This window comes from Equus asinus, chromosome 3, assembly GCF_041296235.1.
Source record: "Equus asinus isolate D_3611 breed Donkey chromosome 3, EquAss-T2T_v2, whole genome shotgun sequence".
NCBI classification, from domain to species: domain Eukaryota; kingdom Metazoa; phylum Chordata; class Mammalia; order Perissodactyla; family Equidae; genus Equus; species Equus asinus.
The window spans coordinates 63831382-63854712 of NC_091792.1; the positions used below are offsets into that span (position 1 = coordinate 63831382).

The 23331-nt window shown below is 39.4% G+C and overlaps 1 protein-coding gene across 1 annotated transcript in view; it reads right to left on the bottom strand.

Moving 5' to 3' along the window:
- Window positions 1-2084: 2084 nt before the first annotated feature.
- Window positions 2085-23331, bottom strand: part of ELP3 (elongator acetyltransferase complex subunit 3) — a 101778-nt gene continuing 80531 nt past the window's right edge. The window contains exon 15 of the mRNA XM_014843321.3: window positions 2085-3350. Within this exon, the coding sequence (XP_014698807.1) occupies window positions 3274-3350 (77 nt within the window). The 3' untranslated portion in view covers window positions 2085-3273. The remainder of the gene's footprint in view (window positions 3351-23331) is intronic.

Below are 23331 nucleotides of genomic sequence, written 5' to 3' on the forward strand. Positions count from 1 at the left end.
CACACACAGGGGACGTCGGCAGCCCATACTGATATTGGCCTGCTTTCTGGGAAGCCCCCAGAATGAGAGTCATATCTTAAAACACTGTTGTGCTGTTGCGGAGTCTGCCTCTCGTCCCTCAAAGCATGGATTCGACAGTCATTTGTAACCTTAGACTCATGTGAAGGAAACAGAAGGACCAACTAGAGGATGGGAGAAGAGAAGGCCTCAGAGCACCAGAGAATCTATTCTTCTGACACGGCTTCTAGCAAAATTTAGAGATTCTAGCAAAAAATCAGATTCTATTGCCAACTGATAAGAAACTCTCATTAAGATGGGCCAAATACCGCACTTGTCAGATATTAGTAACAAAAGCTAGTACTTCTAGTGTTTTATGTTCCACAGACCTGGTTCTAAGACCTTACACACACGAGCACACTCAGTCCTCACAGGTACTGCAGGAGGGAGGTGCTTTTATCATTTTCATTTCACAGCGAGGAAACTTGCTAAGGCACAGTTTACTTGCCGAAGGTCACATCTGTCAAGAAGCCACTTCATTAGTGTAACAACTAGTTATATAGCGTTCGTCCTGGTTTACGCAATACCTCTCAAATATGACTACATCCGATCCTTGCTCTCACCCTGAAAGACGGCTCTTATCTCACGTTACAAACGAGGACCTGTAGCTCAGAAAGCTGCGGGGACTTGCCCAAAGCTTCAGAGTTAACAGAGGAGCCCAGGTTTTCAGAACCTAGACCTTGAGCCCTTTCATAAACTCAAGGGTCTGTGAGTTCTTTAAGAACAAAATTCTGTCTTCAATTAGATGATAATCTTTAAAAAACTCACAAAAACCTTTGGAAATGCAAACTTGCAATTTGAAAGATGTTTTCAGAGAACAGGCTTTGGGTTTTAAGTTGTACTTTTCAGTATTCTTTTGGGTCAATAGGTATTTTTTCCTTTAAAAGGGGTCCATTCATTCCCAACTTGGAGAAACAATGAGCTTTTACCAGGCCCTTTCACTTGGTGATAATGTATTTTTAAAATCTCATTTTCTATTCAAATAGATTTCAGTCTGTTTTTCATATGGCTTTTTTTTCTGTTTTTAAACTCTCCAGGTGATTTAACAAAAACCTGAACTGAAAGCAGAGCTATCTGACTGGGCTTGAGATGGTTGCTAAGGAGTCATTAAGTATAGATCAGAAACACAAACTGCAGCTTTACAGGTTTCATGCTGAGGCCGGCAGGATCACGCCTAACTGATCTATCTTGTGAGGCGGCCCGTTGGACCGAAGAGCACACACCTCCGGAGAGCCAGGCCATGGAGGTGCCAAGTACTGCGGATGCCAGGAAAAGTCCTTGCAGTTAGCAGAGAAGCTGAAGCTTCCAGTGGCAGAAAGGCTGCAGGAGCTCTGCCCCACTGGTGAAGCTTTACAAGCTCTGCAGCTGTGCACAAGGCTAGGAGACTCACTGCAAGGAAGGCTGAGGAAGAGCTAGAAAGGAGGTATTCTCAGGCCTAAGAGGAAAATACAGATAAAAAATGACAGATATCTAGTAGAAATGTGCAAGATCCTAGGCAATTGTTTTAAAATCTTGCTCTAAATTATCTTTTAAAGGAAACTTTACATGTGAATGCCTTTTTACAATTTTATAAAGGACGTGTTTGTACATTACAGGTTTTGGTCCTTTTAGGTAGACAGAACAGATGGGAAACTGGAGGCCCAGACTCTTGTGTTAGCCAAGTCGTGCTGCAGGCAGAAGCGAGCCTGCGCCCGCAGTCAGAGACCAGCACACTGTCCACTCTATCTCCAGTTACATGTGCTAACAGCTAGTATGGTGTATGCTTTTTTAGTTTAATAGTTTCATTTTTATAGGGAAAACAAGCATAATTGAGAAGTAGCTAAATTCCCTAAACTGTACTCATGGAAAGCCTTTGTAGTTCCCCAGTGAGCCCACAAGAAAGCCAATGCCATCTGCCTTGTGGCAGTTTCATGAAATAGCAAACAGTACCCAGGAGGAAATAGTGTCACAGATGGGAAACTCAAACCTATGAATTCATGGCAAATGTCACTGCATTTACAGGGAGAGGAAAAAATCTTACGTGATTCTTCTTTGTATGCTGAAGACTTTATTTTTTGAAACTTTTAGGGGAATCAATTCCATTTAATAAGCATTTATAGAATGCCGCAGAAGCCCAGGGGCGCAGGGGTAAGCCACGCTCTGAAGAGCTGCCCCTCTCCAGGGCGCCTCCTTGGTAGGTTACCCAGAAGTCAGAAAGAGGCAGTTCTACAGGATGAGCCTTTGAAAACGCCAATCTGTTCCCTATTTTTAGGTTTGGATCTGTTTTCTATTTTTTGTTTTCATATGAGTTGAACTCTTTACTTTTCTCCACTGAGAACAAACCAAAATCCATCTTAAAGAATTAAAATGCAGAGAAGAGCTTCTGTGGAAATGAATCTTGACTCAGGGTCACACAACCTCAGACACGTGCACGTCAGACTCTGCGTGCTCAGGACAGACACAGGGGAAGCCAAACGCTTCTCTGGGCCTGAGTGCTGCTCACATTGTTTTGCAGTTGTCAGAGTGTGGGAAGTACAGACAATAAAAAATGTGAAATAAAGGCTGTTTGTAATGGCCCATCAATCATGGTCGACTCCTGAATGGGGAAGGCTGGTTTCAAGCTTGAAATACAAACCTAAAACCTCAATTCCTCTCTCCCCATCACACTGTTATTTCATACATCAGCACAAGAACCAGAACGAGTTGCATGAAAACAAAAGCTCATTTTCCTGTACGGGAATGCATCCGTTGTTAAAGGCCAAAGATCAAAGCCTGACAGTTTTCATGTTCCAACCTGACCTACAGTATACTATAAACAACCTAGTCCTAAGTTTACTCCTCAAATGGTAACAGCTAGTTTTATTTCATGAATTATAGTGTCCAAATGAGTTGATTCATTTGCTTTTCTCACTGTGTCTGAGTCAAGCAGGCCTCATGCAGAATTCAGAAATTGGACAGATGACAAACTTTGAAAACTGAAGTGACTTCTTGAGAAGGGGCAGGAGAGGGAGGATGGGAGCTCTGTGTGCCAGAGGCTCGGGGGGCTTGGTCGGCTGATGCCCGGCCTGCTCCTGAGAGCAGTTTCCAGTCTCTGTGGCCGCAGGCTGGGGGTGAAGCTCCTTGCCAGGAGACAGGGTAGGTCCATTTGCTTTGCTCAGCCTCTGCTGAGTATTCAAGATATCACGATCTCTTTTTCTGCCAGGGAGGATACTGCACCAAGGGGGACTGGTGTGGCTGTTACTTTAGCGTCTTTACCATGTACGGGCCTTGTAATCTGTAACCAATCTTTCTGTAATAATTCCTGGTGCCGACCCCTGTGAAGGAGCAGAAAAACAAAAGTAAGAAGAGTCTCTACTAAGCGAAACGTCAGTACCCCTCGAAAGCCAGCAGAGGCTCCCCTTTGAGCCGTCCTCCTCCCCTCTCCCACTCCCGTTCACAGACCAAATTCCAGTCAAGATGAACCCCATTTCAATAAGTTCGGCACAGTTTCATTACTTTGGATTCCAGCTGTATTAAAATACAGAAACTCTATTTCAGAGCCTGCGTATTTCCAACCCTGCTGGCAGCACACAGCACTACTTCAGGCGTCGCAGGTGAATGAGAAGAGGTGGATTTAATGGGTTAGATGTCTACACTGGCAATGAAGCCAGACAGTATTATGGTTTCCTGGAAGTTTGAAGGAGAGAAGAGGGGATCCCGAGAGCTGCCAGCAGCAAAGGCATGCTGAAGGAAGAAAGAACTCGCGTATGAGTGTCAGTGCCACACTCACTCATCACGAGTGACAATTTCAGCAAAATCTCACCATCAGTCACATTAAATTAATGGTACTTAATTTGCGTTCTATCAGTTTTGTTTGTATTAATTGGTGTATTTGTCTTGTTATATTATCAGCAGAAGCACCGAAGTTTAGAGCACTTTTATGTTTGTAAACATTTAAGGAACATTAGCTGCTTTAAGTCAATACTAAAGTCTATGAACTGTTTTTCTTTAAAAGGAATCTATATATTAAGTTTGAGAAACACTATCCTAAATGCTACCTCTAAAATAAAACACAGGATAAGAGGGTAAGGCAGGGCTTACACGGGAATACCCGTAGGCATGGTTAAGAGACGGGGCTTTTTAATTTTTACTGAGGTCATAATAGTTCATAACATTGTGAAATTTCAGTTGTACATCATTATTTGTCAGTCACCATACAAATGTGCCCCTTCACCTCTTGTGCCCACCCTCCCAATCCCCTTCCCCTCTGGTAACCACTAAACTATTCTCTTTGTTCGTGTGTTAGTTTATCTTCCACACATGAGTGAGATCATATGGTGTTTGTCTTTCTCCCTCTGTCTTACTTTGCTTAACATAATACCCTCAAGGTCTATCCATGTTGTTGCGAATGGGATGATTTTGTCTTTTTTTAGGCTGAGTAGTATTCCGTTGTATATATATAATACATCTTTATCCTGTCATCAGTTGATGGGCACTTGGGTTGCTTTCACTTCTTGGCTATAGTGAACAAGGCTGCAATGAACACAGGGGTACATAAGTCTCTTTGAATTGTTGATTTCAAGGTCTTTGGATAAATATCCAATAGTGGGATAGCTGGATGCAGCAGTGTAAGAGGGTTCCCTTTTCTCCACATCCTCTCCAACATTTGTCCCTCTTTGTCTTGGTGATTATAGGCATTCTAAGGGTGTGAGGTGGTATCTTAGTGCAGTTTGGGTTTGCGTTTCCCTGATGATCAGCGATGCTGAGCATGTTCTCATACACCTATTAGCCATCTGTATATCTTCTTTGAAAAAACGTCTGTTCATATCCTCTGCCCATTTTTTGATCAGGTTTTTGTTTTTTTGTTTAGTTGTGTGAGTTCCTTTTATACTTTGGAGATTAGCCCCTTCTGGGATATATGATTTGTAAATATTTTCTCCCAGTTGGTGGGTTCTCTTTTTGTTTTGTTCATGGTTTCCTTTGCCTTGCAGAAGCTCTTTAGTCTTATGAAGTCCCACTTGTTTATTTTTTCTGTTGTTTCCCTTGCCCACATAGACATGGTATTTGAAAGGATCCTGCTAAGACCCATGTCAAAGAGTGTACTGCTGGGGCCGGCCCTGTGGCCAAGTGGTTAAGTTTGTGTACTCTGCTTCGGTGGCCCAGGGTTTCGCATGTTTGAATCGTGGGCGTGGACATGGCACCGCTCATCAGGCCATGCTGAGGTGGCATCCCACATGCCACAACTGGAAGGACCCACAACTATGTACTAGGGGGCTTTGGGGAGAAAAACGGAAAAAAAAAGTGTACTGCCTATACTTTCTAGGAGTTTTATGGCTTCAGGTCTTTGATCCACTTTGAGTTTATTTTTGTGTGTGGCATGAGACAATGGTCTACTTTCATTCTTTTGCATGTGGCTGTCCAATTTTCCCAACACCATTTATTGAAGAGACTTTCCTTTCTCCATTATATGTTCTTAGCTCCTTTATTGAAAACTAGCTGTCTGCATATGAGTGGTTTTATTTCTGGGCTTCAGTTCTATTCCATTGATCTGTGTCTGTTTTTGTACCAGTACCATGCTGATTTGATTACTATAGCTTTGTAGTATATTTGAAGTTGGGGATTGTGATGCCTCCAGCTTTGTTCTTTTTTCTGAGGATTGCTTTAGCTATTCAGGGTTTTTTGTTGCGCCATATGAATTTTAGGATTCCTTGTTCTACTTCTGTGAAGAATGTCATTGAGATTCTGATTGGGATTGCATTGAATCTGTAGATTGCTTTAGGTAGTATGGATATTTTAACTATATTTATTCCTCCAATCCATGTGCATAGATTATCTTTCCATTTCTTTATGTCATCATCGATTTCTTTCAATAATGTCTTAGTTTTCATTGTATAGGTCTTTCACCTCCTTGGTTAAATTTATTCCTAGACATTTTATTCTTTTTGCTGTGACTGTAAATGGGATTATATTCTTGAGTTCTCTTTCTGTTAGTTCATTATTAGAGTATAGAAATGCAAGTGATTTTTCCAAGTTGATTTTGTACCCTGCAAGTTTGCTGTAGTTGTTGATTATTACAATAGTTTTCCGATAGATTCTTTAGGGTTTTCTATGTATAAAATCATGTCATCTGCAAATAGCGAGAGATTCACTTCTTCCTTGACAACTTGGATACCTTTTATTTCTTTTTCTTGCCTAATTGCCCTGGTCAAAACCTCCAGTACTATGTTGAATAAGAGTGACAAGAGTGGGTATTCTTATCTTTGTTCCTGTTCTGAGAAGGATGGCTTTCAAAAGTTTTTCCCTACTGAGTACGATGTTGGCTCTGGGTTTGTCATATATGGCCTTTATTATGTTGAGGTACTTTCCTTCTATTCTCATTTTATTTAGAGTTTTTAGCATAAATAGATATTTGAAACTGTCAAATGCTTTCTGTGTGTCTACTGAGATGATCATGTGGTTTTTATTCCTCATCTTGTTAATGTGGTGTATCACACTGATTGATCTGTGGATGTTGAACCATCCTGTGTCCCTGGTATAAATCCCAATTCATCATGGTGTATGATCTTTTTTAATGTATTGCTGTATTCGGTTTGCCAATATTTTGTTGAAGATTTTTGCCTCTATGTTCATCAGTGATATTGGCCTATAATTTTCCTTCTTTGTGTTGTCCTTGTCTAGCTTTGGCATCACGGTGATGTTGGCCTCATAGAATGTATTATGAAGTGTTCCATGTTCCTCAGTTTTTTGGAACAGTTTGAAAAGCATAGGTATTAAATCTTCTTTGAATGTTTGGTAGAATTCTCCAGAGAAGCCATACGGTTCTGGACTTTTATTTTTGGGGAGGTTTTTGATTACTGTTTCAATCTCTTAACTTGTGATTGGTCTATTCAGATTCTCCATTTCTTCTTGATTCAGTTTGGGGAGGTTGTATGAGTTTTAAGAATTTATCCATTTCTTCTAGGTTATCCAATTTGTTGGCATATAGTTTTTCATAGTATTCTCTTCTAATCCTTTGTATTTCTGTGGTATTGGTTGCAATTTCTCCTCTTTCATTTCTGATTTTAGTTATTTGAGCCTTCTCTCTTTTTCTTAGTAAGTCTGGCTAAGGGTTTGTCAGTTTTGTTTATCTTCTCAAAGAAACAACTGTTTCATTGATCCTTTCTGTTCTTTTCTTTCAATTTCATTTATTTCTGCTCTAATTTTCATTTACCACCTCCTGCTTACTTTGCGCTCTGTTTGTTCTTTTTCTAATTCTCTTAGGTGTATTTTAAGATTGCTTATTTGATATTTTTGTTTGTTAAGGTGGGCCTGTATTGCTATGAATTTCCCTCTTAGGACTGCTTCTGCTGCATCCTGTATTAGTTGGTATGGTGTATTTTCATTCTCATTTGTCTCCAGATACTTTTTGATTTCTCCTTTAATTTCTTCAATTGTGGTATTTTCACACAATGGAATACTACATAGCAACAAAAAAGTGAAAGGACTATAGCTATCTGCAACAACATGAATGACTCTCAGAGACTTCATTTTGCATGAAAGAAATCAGATATAAATTCCATCAACACGAAGTTTAGACACAGGCAAAACAAATTTTATGGTGATAGAAGTCAGAATACTGGTTACATTTGAAAGATATGGACTGAGAAAGGAAAAGGAAAGTCTTTTGGAGTGCTGAAAATGTTGTATCTTGATCTGGGTTAGTAGTTAAATGGGAACAGATAGATGCAAAAATTAATCAAGTGGTATACTTAAAATGTTGTACTTTATTGCATATATATCTCAAAAAAACAAAAACAAAACTCGAGGAGGCACACCTATTTAATAGATGTTTCAATGTGTTTTAAGAGCTCAATTTGTCCAAAGAATTCAGTGAAACAAGGTGGAATGAGTAGGATGAGAGGCAGGTGGTTAAGAGCCATCACTATATCATACAGACGCATCTGAAGTCATTCAATGCAGTGCTTTCCGTTTCTAGAATCCCACTTGCTAGAAACTATTTTTCCACCTCCCTTTCTCCCACTTTAGCATCCACATTCAAAGTGAACTATGCTCTGTGACATGACAGCATTCAGCAGAGGCACAGGCACGTCAAAATTAAAACCCGACTTTTCCTCATCTTCAGGGACATGTAGAGGCCATTAGCATGGGCAGGTGAATCTAAGGATTTTTGTCAAAGGAGCGACATGACTGACTTGCATTTGAAAGAGATCACTCTGATTGCTGTTTTGAGAAGAGAAGGAATGCTCCAGAGGGCAGGGATTTTTATCTGTTCTGTTCACTGCAGAATTGCTGGTGCCCAGAGCAATGCCTGGCACATTATTAAGTACTCAATAAATATTTGTTCAATGCATAAGTGATCAAGGGCAGAAATAGGGAGACCAGTTAAGAAGATCTTATAATAATCTAGGTTAGAGATGGTGGTAGCGCAAAGGAGAGTCATGGCGGTGAAAAGTAGCTGGAATCTGGAAATATCTTTTAAGGCAGAGTCAAAAGAATTTGTTGATGGATGTAGGGTGTGACATAAAGAGAGGGGTCCAAAATGACTCTAAAGGTTTTGGTCTGCATAAGCAACGGTTTGGAGAAAGAAGGAGTTGCCGTTTACTGAGACTGGAAAGATGGTGAGAAGAAGGGGTAGAGAGGGAAATCAAGAGCTTGGTTTTGGCTATGCTGCAGATGAAATGGCTATTAGACATGCAAGTGGAGACACTGAGTAACATGTGATTTTGGAAGCCTTTCTTTCTCTTAAAAAGAGACAGAGAAAAATGATCTCTTTTCTTGGACTGAGTAGAGCAGTAGCCTTGCAAGGGGAGTTGGCTGAGGAGGAAGCAGTGATGTATGGAGAATGGCAAAGTGGGAAGATGGAGACAGTGGTATGAAGTACCTTCACATGGTTGTGCAACCCTCACCACCATCCATCTCCAGAATTCTCTTCATCTTGCAAAATTCTGTATCCGTTTAACAATAGCTACCTATTCTCCCTTCCCTCATCCCTGGCAACCACCATTCTACCTTCTGTCTCTATGAATTTGGTTACTCTAGGTACCTCAAAGTAAGTGGGAATCACACAGTACTTGTCCTTTTGTGATTTGCTTATTTCACTTGGCACAATAGCTCAAGATTCATCCACGTTAAGTTTAAGCCATTTTGAGCTGAGTTTTCTGTTACTTGTAACTGAAAATATTAGAACTGACATGTAAGCTTGAGGAGAGGAAGAGATCAACACATGAGGTCAAATCAACACTTAAAATCAAAATCCAGAGTGGTAATTCTGACCATGCCACTCTCCTATTTAAAACTGCTCATGGCACGTCCCAAGATAAAGCTCAAATTCCTCAGCCTGATATACAAAGTCTCTCATGTCCAGCCTCTGGTTCACCTCTTCAGCTTTAGTTCCTGCCACCACTGACTTTACTACTTACAGTCCAGGATTATCACAACAGGTATAATTTCACTAGTCTACCATGCTGGCTTTGCTGCTGCCCCTTCAGTGCTGTCCCTCAGCAGCAAGCCACTCCACAGTGCACTCCCATTCATCCCTGAACCCACAACTTGGACACCACTACCCAGGAGACCTCTGCACACACTTCCCCTATCCACAGAGAAGCTGGAATTCATAACCCCCTCTCTCCATGCTAGCTGTTCTATTGCTTTAGTAATCATGCTGTGCTTTATTTTACCTGCATGTCTATCTCCCCTCCTAGAATGTTAGCTCTTTGAAGTCAATGACTTCTATCATTAGGGATTAGTACAGTATCTGGCATATAATCAATATGCAATAAATGCTTGCAGATTTACTGTACTGTATTCAGTTATTGCTATGTTGTGTACATACAAAGAAAAAAAAGAACTGGCTGTATGTTAGGTGCCAGGTAGTGGGAATGACTCACTGTAAAGGGATGAAGGGCAGGGCTTCTTAATTTAGGTACAATTTCCTACCTTGTTAGCTAAAAATTTAGAGGCAGCTTTCTGATTTATACCATTACCTCCATCTAATAAAAACTGCCCCTACATTTTTCAGAAATATTCCTAGATTTTTATATTTCGACTCCAATTTTATAAAACAGATGTCATTTTCCACAGACAAAACAATTTCTTATGGAGAATTGTAAATATATAAAATAGACATGATAGTATATCGAACCTCCATATACCCACTACCCAGCTTCAACAATTATCAGTTCATCTACCAGACTTCTAATGCTTCCAGCTTTTTACTTGTGTGAAGTCACAAAATATATTCAGTGTTTCCTTTTGGTTCTGCTCAGCTCACTTAATTCTCCTCTTTCAAACAATGATGGTAATATTCCTTACAAGTAATTCCAGACTGAAGATGTGCAGTTAGTCAGAGTGCCTTACTTCCCAAAACATGCCGCAACCACGTCTGTCCAGCGTAAATAGGTGCAGAGGTAAGAGAGCAGCTGCTCCTCACATTGAACACAGGACTGGACAGCCCTTGAATAAGTGCAGAGTTCAATGATCTAGAGTGCCCTGTTCTCCTAAGCTTGCCGGTGAAGAGAACAGCTTTATGGGGGTACCACCCACAACTCCTCAGTAATGATTCCCGCAGAGCACACTGCCTCCTGGGCTCTCTACTTTTGTTGTTATACAGGAGGTGGGCCCTAGAAACCACTACCAACTTGAAGAGAGGCACTCAAGCTTTGCTATGTGCCTTTTTGAAGGAAAGGCCTAGTTTTCAGCTCCTATCCTTAGTTTCAATAACATGCAGGAGCACTGAGATGGAAAGTCTACTTCCGGGCCCCCTGGGAAGCTTTAAGTATTCTGGGGAAAGAAGTATGACCTCTAGCCAGCCTGGATTCCAATCTCTTCTTACTTAAACAACTAAACAAAAATATTCCCCATTTGTATTTCTTTGTGCCTCTTGTTTTGTGAAAGACAGATTTCTCCCTGTTTCTATAATCTGCAGAACAGTCTGGTAAAATTATTAGTATTCTTAGCTAGCTTCTACGGGAACGTGCCATCAGCTGGGCCGGGTGAAGGCTGCGTTCTGCTCTCCCCTCCATGTTTAGCAGGGCTCCTAGACAGTCCTCGTCACGGTAACTTTCCTTTTGTTAGCCAGCCAAGAAAAAGCAATTACATTTCACAGCTGACGTCAGCTAACCTCCTGGACTGACGTGGGCAGGCTGTCTCACAGGCCCAGTGGAACGCTGCTCCTGCCCTTGAGGAGAGACGCAGCGGGCTGCACAAGTAACGGAGTTCTCTACCCATCACCTGCATGTGATGCTGCTAAATCCTCAGGTTGGGGATTTATATGCAGCAGTCCCCAGGGTGCCCCTACTACAGAGCAGACAGTTGTCAGTAGAGCATTAAGGATGTGGAGGAGTGTGGGAGTCAAAATGCTTGCTTTGTTGTATCCTCCAAGTTACCTAACCCACAACCACAGAAGCTACCTCTATCACAAGGGCCTCTTTCCTACACTTGGAGGCAGGATAAATATGTTTATCTTCACCACTTTATCAGCTGCGATGATCATCAAATGAGGTAAGGTGAAAAAAAGAATATCTTGACATGTACCTGGAGTGATATTCTGAGATTTGGCTTTAGTGACCAGCCTCTGTATTGACCTCACTGGCCTCCACCTCTGCCCTAGGACACATACTCTTCTGGGAGGAGAAAATAAGCTTTTGTGTGTGTTCATAAGTTTTAGAGATTAAAAACTGAGTTATTAACATGATAGGTGATGTGTTAGCTGCAGGCACTTTAGATAGAATGCAGCCCGAGGGCAGAGTGTGAAATGAAAGGCAGAGGACACTGCCTGCTCCAAATGGATGAGGAGCAGAGAGCTGGTGAGCATCGGTGGGAAAGCCACTTCCCCTGTCCCAACTACGATCTCTGGCTTAGTGCTCCAATGAACCTCCCACCTGCGGGGACCAGGGGCTACAAGCATTTCTCTGATTTTTTTTCCATAACAAATGCTTTCAAGCCTCAAGCCCTCAGAGTAGACAAAAAGTCCTCTGCTTTCTGACCCTCTCTCCCTCCCTTTGAAAGATACGTACCATTTAGCTTAAGACACAGTTTTGATTACTCTAAATATTGAGGAAAGAAAGGCAATCACATAAAACGTACATGCCAACTGCTTCAGCCACTGGCTATAAGAGCAGGTTAATTATGGGTTGATCAATGCTCTTTAATTTAAAAGTGGGGGAAAAATCACAAAACCTTAAAGATGATTAATCAAAGATGAAAATGGAACAAACCTAGCTGTTTACTTAAATTCTACTCTGATTCTATTTTAGAAAACAAGGGGAGGAAGCAGGCAAAAGGAGTAAACTAATTAACGTGATGCCTGAATTGGCTGAAAAACAACTCTTTGCTTCTCAACGTTACTACAGCCTTGTCTTTCTAAGGGGATAAATCCAATACCACGTAAAGGCTTAGAACACTGAAAATAAACACATTTCCCTTTAAAAGAGAAAATAAGTCAGGAGCAAGAAATGAACCTAAACTCGACCCAGCTTGTGATTCTAACTTCATCTCAAAACAAAGGAAGAACAACTTTATAGTTGAGTGACTATAAAGTATAAAGCCGGAGGAGGAAGACATTTTTCTGAGCACTTGAATACATGCCAGCATTGCATGCTAGATGTTCAACATGCACAAACTTAATTTAAAACCTAACAAGATTGGAATTATTATCCTATGAGAATGTGATTTTCAGAAAGGGTCATAACTCAAGGTCACACAGCTGGGAAGCAGAATTGTAATTCAGACCCAACTTGCCTGACTCCATGGCTCACTATTTCTAATGAGCTATGGCGCCTGTGTTATGGGTAACGCCCGACCCTGCTTCCCCAACTCTGGCTTTAAACATTGTCTGCTCTGGTAATAGCACAGTACAGAAAGGACATAGGACTTGTCTTGATCACCTCACCTCCAGTTTTTCAGTGTCCTCTATTTGATGAATAACTAGATGAAACAAATATGGTGACCTTATTTCCATTTCGCTAACAGCTTGGTAAGAAACAGAAGAATAAGTCATATAAAAGGGTCTAATAACATAGGCAGGCAATAAAAAACAGATCTTTGTAAACAGATAGGGCTTACAAATGTAAGAACAATTGGGAAGGGGGATACTTTTCAGTAACAGCTTGATAAACTGTGGTCACCCTTTTCAAAACGAAGAGAAATACAATATAGAGTTTGGGAGAAAAAGCAACAAAGATGGAACAATGATGGGAATTAGATCCTAGAGGAATGGCAGACAAGCCAGAAGTATTTAAGTTTATACAAGAGAAGGTGACTTCAGGCTTGATTATGGCAGACTAAATGATTCTGATTAACTTTCCAGCTGAGGACAATTTAAAAATTTGAACAAAATTTAAAATGCTTCCACTTTAAAAAAATATCAAAGGTCCAACAGTTATTAAATATCAGGCAGAGAATAAGACAATGTGAGCATCAAGAAGGGAGTAGAGCCTCTTCTGCCTCAGTAGCATTTGCCAATCCAGGAAGGGGAGCTGACATCCACAAAGGCTGGCAGGAGACAAGTGGGACTGGGTAGGAGTCATGTGGCCACCAGAAGACGAGGACCAGCTATAATACTCATCTCACTCCCCTCAACAAAGGGCTGTTGTCTACACTGTGGGAGGTGGAAGAGCAATGAGAGGCAGAATTGCTTCCAAGTATCAAGGAGATGAAGGAACAAGGGTTCTGAGTTCAGAGCCTGGCAAAAGCACAGACCCCAGCATAACAACCTTCTCACTTTGAAGTGAGGGGAGGGATTGCTGGGGAAGGGGTCACCTAGATGACCTAGATAAACCTCAAGCCTTATTCCTCGACAACTAGTGCTTTTAGATGCCTGGCAAAAGCAAAGAGAGATCCTCCTTGCAGGAATCTAATATCACCTAGGTCTTGAGTATTCCTAAAAGCAAATTCTCTCACAAAATGCTCAGCAAATAATAAAAAGCGATGAAGTACCCTTTGAGACAAGACACCATGATAAGAAACAAGAGACTGCAGGGACTCCAGATTTGAAATCATTTGATATAGACTGTAGAAGAGCTATGCTTACTACGTTCATGGAGATAGAAGGTGAATTTAAGAATGTTTAAAAGCATCAGGAAACTATAAAACATGATATAAAAGAGTGGAAAAAGATACCAGAAATCAGAGAGTTAAAAAATAAAATAAGGGCTCATTAATGGATGAGTTTAGCAGTAGATTAGACTGAATTAGTAATGGAGAAAAAAAAATGGGGGTAGGAGAAGAGGGTATGAGACACAATGGATACAATGAGTAGGTCTAACACATGTTTAATTGGAGTCCCAGGAAGAGTGGGGGAGAGAATGGGATACAGTCAACATATGAGTTAGAGGCTGAAAATTACTCAGAACTAAAAAAAAAAAAAAAAAATCAACTCACCAGTTAAGCCCAATGATGCCTAAGCAACCCAAGCAGAGGAAATCTATACCTAGAAACATCATAGTCAAACTAGAGAAAACAAAGACAGCCTAAAAACAAAGATGATATTAAAAAAAAAAAACATAAAAACAGCCAGAGGGATATCCTCAAAGACAGACATCTGATTTCTTAACTGCATCATTAAAAGCCAGAAGACAGTGGAAAGACCGCTTCAAAGTGCTGAAAGAAATATAAACGCAACCCCAGAATTCTATACTCAGTGAAAACTTCCCTCAAGAATGAAACAAAATAAAGACATTTCATACAATCAAAATGAATACTTTGTTACCTGCAGATTAAAATAAATTCTTTAGGTGCAAAGAAAACAATACTTGCAAATACCCAAATATCCAGCAACAGTAAATCAGATAAACTGTGATATCACCACATCATGGAATCCTGTATATCAACGAAAATGAATAAACTACCTTACAGATGCAGCAAGGATTGAAGAGCAAAGAAAAGTAAATCTGAATGAATATTGAGTGTATATAACATTAGTAATAGTAATAATATCTTGTGGATTTTTGAAAAAATATATCACACACACAGAAACTTCAGAAAAGAGGATATTTAAATGGACAACACAACTTCATTAGTAATCAGGGAATTTAAATTAAAACTACAGAGAAATATCACTACATACTCATCATATTGACCAACTGAAACTCTTTATACATTCCTAGTGGGAGTGAAAATTGATAGCACTTTAGAAGACCACTTTGCAGACTCCTACCGTTGAACGTATGTACTTCCTATAGTCTAGCAATGCCACTCCTACGTATAGATTCCACAAAAATGTGTGTTAATGGGCCCCAAGATACATAAACAAGAAGATTCATAAGCCCAAACTAGAAACTACCAAATATCCAGCAAGAGTACAACAGATAAATTGTGAGATACTTGCGTAATGGAATCCTACATATCAGTTAAAATGAATGAACATAGTCAGAGGCAATGTGTCTCAATCTCACAATGTTGCACAAAAGTAGCCAGAACAACAACAAAAAAACCACTAAAATGATCCCACTTATCTAAAATTAGAAACAATAAAACTAAACCATATAGTTAAGGGATTCATAATTAGGTAGTGAAAAATAGAAAAACATGGAAGAAAATACCACAAAAGTTAGGCTTCTGGGGAGAAGGAAGAAGGCAAGGCGTAGGGAGAGGATGACTGGGAAGGGCCAACAGGGGGCGCACTTCTTGGATGTCGGCTACGTTCCTGATCTAAGAGGGGATTACAGAGGCACTGGTTCAACAATTCATTGTTTAACATTTAATGAACTTTCCTATTTGTTAGTTTACTGTCAATAAAAATGAAAAAGAAGAGAAGGCACGATTAAGTAATTTCAACTACATGAATGCTTGTTTACATGGGGAAATAAACCAATTCTTCATGTATATGGTAAATCAGACAAAAAAACCTAGTGATTTCAACTGGGAAAGAAAAAATATGAAATTACTAAAGAAAAATTCTGGCCTAATAATTTAGACATTTTCATGTCTGAAGAGGAAAATAAATCAGAAATCTGGAGGTGCACTCCTCTTCTTTGACACTAGCTTTGTTAGGACACGAAGCTGTCCTTCATCCCTAGTTACGTGTTGTACTGAATTAAAATTGAGCCCACATCACATTCCTAAAGACAAACTTTAAAAGAGAGAAAAAATATGCTAAATCTAGCCTTTGAAATTTAAATTTCTGATTTTTCCAATTAGATGCAAAAAATTGAGATGATAATTCATGATCATTTAAAAAAATCAGTGAAATAAAAACAAATTAAAGAAACTGTCTTAATTACTTTTGGGTTCAATTAATTAACTATTTATTGAGTGCTTGATATATATATGCCTAACAGTATTAATACAAGGCAAATGTATTCATTAGTTTCATTCAATTGCTACTGAAATGAGACTTTATTACATCTCATTGATCTCTTGGTAGGATGGCAATATTTCACTCTTCAACAATGCATACTGATATGAGAGTCAGGGAAAGGTTTTTATTCCGAATGTTTGAAAATGAACCAATTAACTCAATGGCCCTATATCTTTGAAAGAGAATTATTTTCCCCTTCTGTTAAAATAAATATCTTACAAGGTTACCCACGTGTAATCTTAGCTCTTCAAAGTAGTTGGTTATTGTAAGTCACTGTACAGCACACTAGCACATTATTCTCCATCACCTTGGAAGACACAGAGACTATCTAAGGAGAGGTATAAGACCCAAACCTGCTACCCAGCAGCCTAAAGGCTCCTCTATCCATTCTGAAATGGCTATACCAAGATAACAACAAAGTGAGGATGAACAAGGAAAAAAAGTAGGTAACTTATAAAGCAGGTACAGAGAATCTAAATAGAAGCTACTGTGGTAACTTAGAGTAGGATGATGCTGGTGGGTTATCCTATAGATCTTAGAAAGGTTTTTTTTCTCACAGGGAGTCTGCTACAGGAGGGCTCACAACCATCCAATTAAAAAATGGAGTGGCTCTGTTCCCACCCGCCCAGAATGTCTGCTATGTCACAGATCATTCTCACTACTTTGCGTATGTCCCAAATCATTAGTGTGTCTCTGCAGAGGCTAAAGATGTGCCAACTATAAGCTGTTAGGAAGAGGGATCCCTTCTATTTATAGCCTTTTAAAAACAGACTTTAAGAAGGAAAATGGTAGAGTAGGAAACTCCAGAGACCAGTCCCTCCACTGAAACAACCATTAAGCTGGAAAAAGCAATCAGAAGCAACTATTTTGGGACACTAAAACCTGAAAAGACGCTCACAGCAACCAGGAGAGTGCTTGATGAAGGGAGAGCTGCTGAACTTTGGTAGGAGGGCAGCAGATGTGAACCGCCTCCATGCCCCATTCCTAGAGTGGCTGGCTGGAGCCAGGGCGGGCAGTAAGCCCTTGTCCTCCAAAACTCTTAGGCTGTGCACTGTTTGGTGTGCAGCTTCCTGTGGGGACTAGTGTGGATGCTTGCCTTTGTTTTGGCGCCCCACTGCTGTGCTAGCTTTCCCAGGGTGTCTATTGTAAGATTTGAAGAGACATACACCATCCTCTCCTTTTTCGAAGATCCAGACATTTAGGGAAATCCTTGTCAGGTCACAGGCTGATTGCAGAGATGATAGAACAGAATTTTTAGTGATCACACACAACAAAAAATACTGACTTGGCAAAAATAATTTGGAAAAAGTCACCATACAAATGGATGACTGCATCCCTCAAGAGCAATCCCTGAGGAGAGAGAGAATCTACTCAAATGTGCAGTTCTGAGCAAAAAATTGCAAAGCATACAAAAAACAGGAAAAAAAGAATTTGACAGAAACTATGCCTGAGAAAGCCTAGACACTAGAATTATTAGGCAAAGTCAACTGTGTTAAATATGCTCAAGGAGCTAAAGGAGACCACGGACAAAGAATTAAAGGAGCACAAACAACAAAAGCAAAAATCAACAAGTGGGACTACATCAAGCTAAAAGCAAAAGAAAGAATCAACAAAATGAAAGGCAACCTAGAGAATGGGAGAAAATATTTGCAAACCATATATTAGACAAGGGATTAATATCTAAAATTTATAAAAAACTCAATAGAACTCAGTAACAATCTGATTAAAAAACGGGCAGAGACATTTTCACAAAGAAGACATCCAAATGGCCAAAAGGTATATGAAAAGGTGCTCAACATCATTAATCATCAGGGAAATGTAAATCAAAACTACAATGAGGTATTACCTCACACCTGTTAGAATGGCCATCATCAAGAAGACAAGAGATAACAAGTGTTGACAAAGATGTGGAGAAAACGGAACCATTGTGCACTGTTGGTGGGAATGTAAATGGGTGTAGCCACTATGGAAAACAGTATGGAGGTTCCTCAAAAAATTAAAAATAGAACTACCATATGATACAGCAATTCCACTTCTGGATATATATCCAAAGGAAATGAAAACAAGGATATTGAAGAGATATTTTCACTCCCATGTGTACTGCAACATTATTCACAATACCCAAGATATGGAAACAACCTAAGGTTTGTCAATGGATGAATGGATAAAGAAGATGCGGTATATATATAGAATGGAATATTATTCTGCCACGAGAAATTAGGAAACCATGTCATTTGCAACAACATAGACAGACCTTGAGGACCTTATCCTAAGTGATATAAGTCAGACAAAGACAAATACTGTATGATATCACTTATACTTGAAATCTAAAAAAGCTGAACTCATAAAAACAGAGTAAAATGGTGGTTTCTATGGGCTGAGGGATTAGGAAAGATGTTGTTTAAGTGTACAAACTTGCAACTTGTAGATAAATAAATCCTGGAGATCTAAGGCACTGTATAGTGATTATATACAACAATATTGTATTGTAAACATCAAACTTGCTAAGAGACTAGACCTTAATTATTCCCACCACAAAAAAAGAAATGATAATTATGTGATGTCTTAGCGGTATTGGTACTACTACATTGGCAATCATATTGCAATATATAAATGTATCAAATCAACATCTTGTACACCTTAAACTTAAACAATGTTATATGTCAAATATAATTTCAAATAAAAAAAAGAAAAAGAACTAAAGGAAATCAGAACATTGTATGAACAGAGAAGGCATGTCGATAAAAAGATAGAAATTATAAAAAGAAAACAAATAGAAATATTAGAGCTGAAAAGTACAATAGCTAAAATAAAAAAATTTTGGACGGCTTCAATGGAAGTAGTTCAATGGGAGATCTGAGCAGGCAGAAAAGAGAAACAGTGAACTTAGAGATAATGAAATTGAATTTATCCAGTCTAAGGAGCAGAAGGAAAAAAGAACAAGGAAAAATGAACAGAACCTAAAGGACATGTGGGAAACCATCAAGCATACCGACATACACATCATAGGAGTCTCAGAGATGAGAGCAATAAAAAGCAGAAAAAGAAATAATGGCTGAAGACTTCCAAAATTTGATGAAAGACATGAATCTACACTTCTGAGAAGTTCAACAAATTCCAAGCAGGATAAACTGAAAGATATCCACACAGAGGCATATTATAGTCAAATTGTCAAAAGCCAAAGCCAGAGAGGATCTTGAAAGCAGCAAGAGAAGTGACTTGTCATACAAGGGATCCTAAGTTAGATTAACACCTGATATCAGAAACCATGGAGGTCAGAAGGCAGTGGGATGACACATTTAAAGTGCTGAAAGAAAAAAGTGTCAATCAAGAATCTATACCCGGCAAAAGTCTCTCTCAAGCATGAAGGAGAAATTAAGACATTTCCAGATAAACCACAGCCCAGGAAGTCTGTTACCACTAGACCTTCCCCACAAGTATCCTTCAGGCTGAACTGAAAGGACATTAGACAGTAACTCAAAGCCATATGAATGAATAAAGAAAGAACACTGTAAAGGTAACTACATAGGTAAATATAAAAGCCAGCATTATTGTACTTTTGGTTTGTAACTCTTTTTTTTCTATATAATTTAAAAGGCAAATTTATAAGACAATATATACATTTATGTTAATAGACACACAGGTCTAAAGATGTAATCTGTTACGATAACAATGTAAAAGAGAGACAGATGTATAGGAGCAGTGTTTGCATACTATTAAAAGTAAATTGGTATTATTCAAACTAGGTTGTTATAAATCTGTTAACTGTAATCCCAAGGTAATCACTAAGAAAATAACTAGTAACTAAAAGTGAGATGGGATGGATATATTATTATCAAACAAAACACATTTTAAGTCAAAAAAGTTTACAAGAGACAAAGCACATTATATATTGATAAAGGTTTAATTCATCAAGGTTTAGCAATTATAAACATATATAAAGCTAACAAGAGAGCCCCAAAATACATGAAGCAAAAATAGACAGAATTGAAGGGAGAAACAGATAGTTCCACAATAAGAATTGGAGACTTCAACACCCATATTCAATAATGGATAGAAAAATCAGACAGATCAATAAAGAAAGAGAGGACTTAAACAACACTTTAAACCAATTAGACCTACCAGACATATACAGATCACATCACCCCCAAACAGCAGAATACACATTTTCCAAAGTGGACATGGAGCACTCTCCAGGTTAGATCATTGATCAGGCCATAAAACAAGTCCTAATAAATGTAAAAAGACTGAAATCATACAAAACAAGAAAAAAAACAAAGGAAAAAGAGCAAGACTCAAATCTTTAAAATTAGAAATGAAAGAGGAGACATTACTACTGGCTTGACAAAAAGGATTATAATGTGTATGTACACCAACACACTGGATAACCTAGTTGAAACGGACAAATTCATAGAAACACAAACTACAAAAACCAACTCAAGAAGAAACAGAAAGTCTATACAGTCCTATAATAAGTAAGGAGATTGAATCAGTAATCAAAAACCTCCCAAATGGCTTTACTGGTGATTTCTACCAAATGTTTAGAGAATTACACCAATCCTTCTCTAATACTTCCAAAAAACTGAAGAAGAGAGACATTTCCTAACTCATCCTGTAAGGTTAGTAATACCTTGATACCACAGCCAGACAAAGACACTACAAAGAAAACTACAGACCACTACCTTTTATGAATATATATGGGAGAACATACTTGCAAATCACAGATCTTATAAGGGTCTAGTATCCAGAAAATATAAAGTATTCCTACAACTCAACAACAAAAAGACAAACAACCCAATTAAAAAATGAGCAAAGGACTTGAACAGACATTTTTCTAAAGAAGACACACAAATGACAAATAAGTACATGAAAACATGTTCAACATCATTAGTCATCAAAGAATTGCAAGTCAAAACCCTAAGAAAACATCACTTCACACCCACTAGGATGGCTATTAAAAAGAAGGGAAAATAACAAGAGTTGACAGGGACGTGGAAAAACTGGAACCCTTGTGCACTGTTGAGGGGAATGTACAACGATGCAGCCACTGCAGAAAACAGTTTGGTGATTCCTCAAAAAGTTAAGCAGAATTACCCTTTGATCCAGCAACTCCACTTCTGGGTATATATACAAAGAAATCGAAAGCAGGGGCTCGAATAATTTTTTATAAACCAATGTCACAGCAACAGTATTCACAGTAGCCAAAGGATGGAAATAACCCAAATGTAAAAAGAGTATACATACACACACAACAGAATATTATTCAGCCTTAAAAAGGAAACAAAATCTGATACACGTTATAGCATGGGTGAACCTTGAAGACATTATGCTAAGTGAAATAAGTCAGACACAAAGGGACACATATTGTATGATTTGACTTCATAGAGACAGTAGATTAGAGGTTACCAGGGGCTGGGGAGATGGGGGAATTGGGAATTACTGCTTAATGAGTACAGAGTTTCTGTTTGGGGTGAAAAAATCTTTTGGAAATAATAGTGATGGTTGCACAACATTGTGAATGTAACTAATGCCCTTGAATTGTATACTTAAAAATGGTTATAATGGCAAATTGTATGTTATAATACAATTTACAACCTCCCCAAAGGGGAAAAAGAAATGACTTTAAGGTGCATTAACTATCAGCAGGTGTTTGAGGTGGAGAAGAGTAGATTAGGGTAGGGTATCTCCAGGGAGAAACCATGTACCCTCAGTCCAAAGATGGTCTTTCTATATTCCATAACCTAGAAGGAAGATACAAATGGCCAATATCATAGATATAAAGCATCAGACATTTAGATTGGCTTGTAAGGGGGGGATAAAGGAATGTCCTCATGGACGAGAGATGGCAGACAAAACGTTAGAGCCAGGTGCTTCTGTGCGGCCTGCCAAACTCTGCTTAGCACAGTGTGAGTTAATTGTGCTGCCATGACTGGCTATGTGAAAATCTGACACTGGGATTGGGACAAGAACTCTTGAATCTAGGTATGCCCAAAGAGAGTCCATCCTGGGAGAAGGCCTGTAGAAAGGAAATGGAAGCCTATTAATTCCAAGTTAATGAAAATGTATTCTATCACTCAGTATTCAAAGATGGTCACCACCAAATCCTCTCTCTGAGAAGCAGAATTTATTTCCTCTCCCTTTAAATCTGGGCTGGCCCAATGACTTCTTTAACCAAGAGAATGGGGCAGAAGTTGCACTGTGGTAGGCAGTCTGTAAGATGACCCCCAAAGTTCACTGCCTACTGGTATTCACGATCTTGTGTAATCCCTTCCGCTTAGGGGTGGGCTGGACTTGTTGACTCTCTGCTGAGACTAGGGTATAAAAACTATGGCTTCCATCTCAAAGGGCCTCTCTGTCTCTGTGATCATTCTGCTGGGGGAAGCAAGCTGCCATGTGATGAGCAGCCCTACGAAGAGGCTCATGTGACACAGTGAGAAACTGCAGCCCTAAGACCAACGGACTGTGAGGAAATGAAGCCTTCCAAAAACCACACAGTGAACTTGGAAGTGGATCCTTCAACCCCAATTGCATCTTGAAAGGATTACAGCCCTGGCTGACACCTTAAATGCAGTTTTATCAGATACACTGAGCCACGTGCACCCAGCTAAGTTACGTATAGATTCCTGACCTACAGAAACTATGAGATAACTGCCAGTTGTTTTTAGCCACTAAGTTTTGTGGTCATTTATTACAAAGCAATAGACAATGATGATCTGGGACTTCCAAGCCCAGGCCTTCACTTCCTTCCTCTTGGAACCTAGCCTTCATGCTATGAGAAGCGTAAATCACGTGGAGAAGAACCAGGGCGCTCATGTTGACAGTCTCAACTGAGCATCTGTTACCAGCTAGAACTGAGACTCCAGACAAGCTACCCTAGCCAGCTGCCAGCCATCTGAGCCACTCCAGCCAAGGTCCTAGACATCATGGAACAGAGATGAGCCATCTTCTCTATGCTTTGCTGAATTTCTGATCCACAGAATCACTGGGCAAATAAAATGGTTGTTTTTTTAAGCCACTAA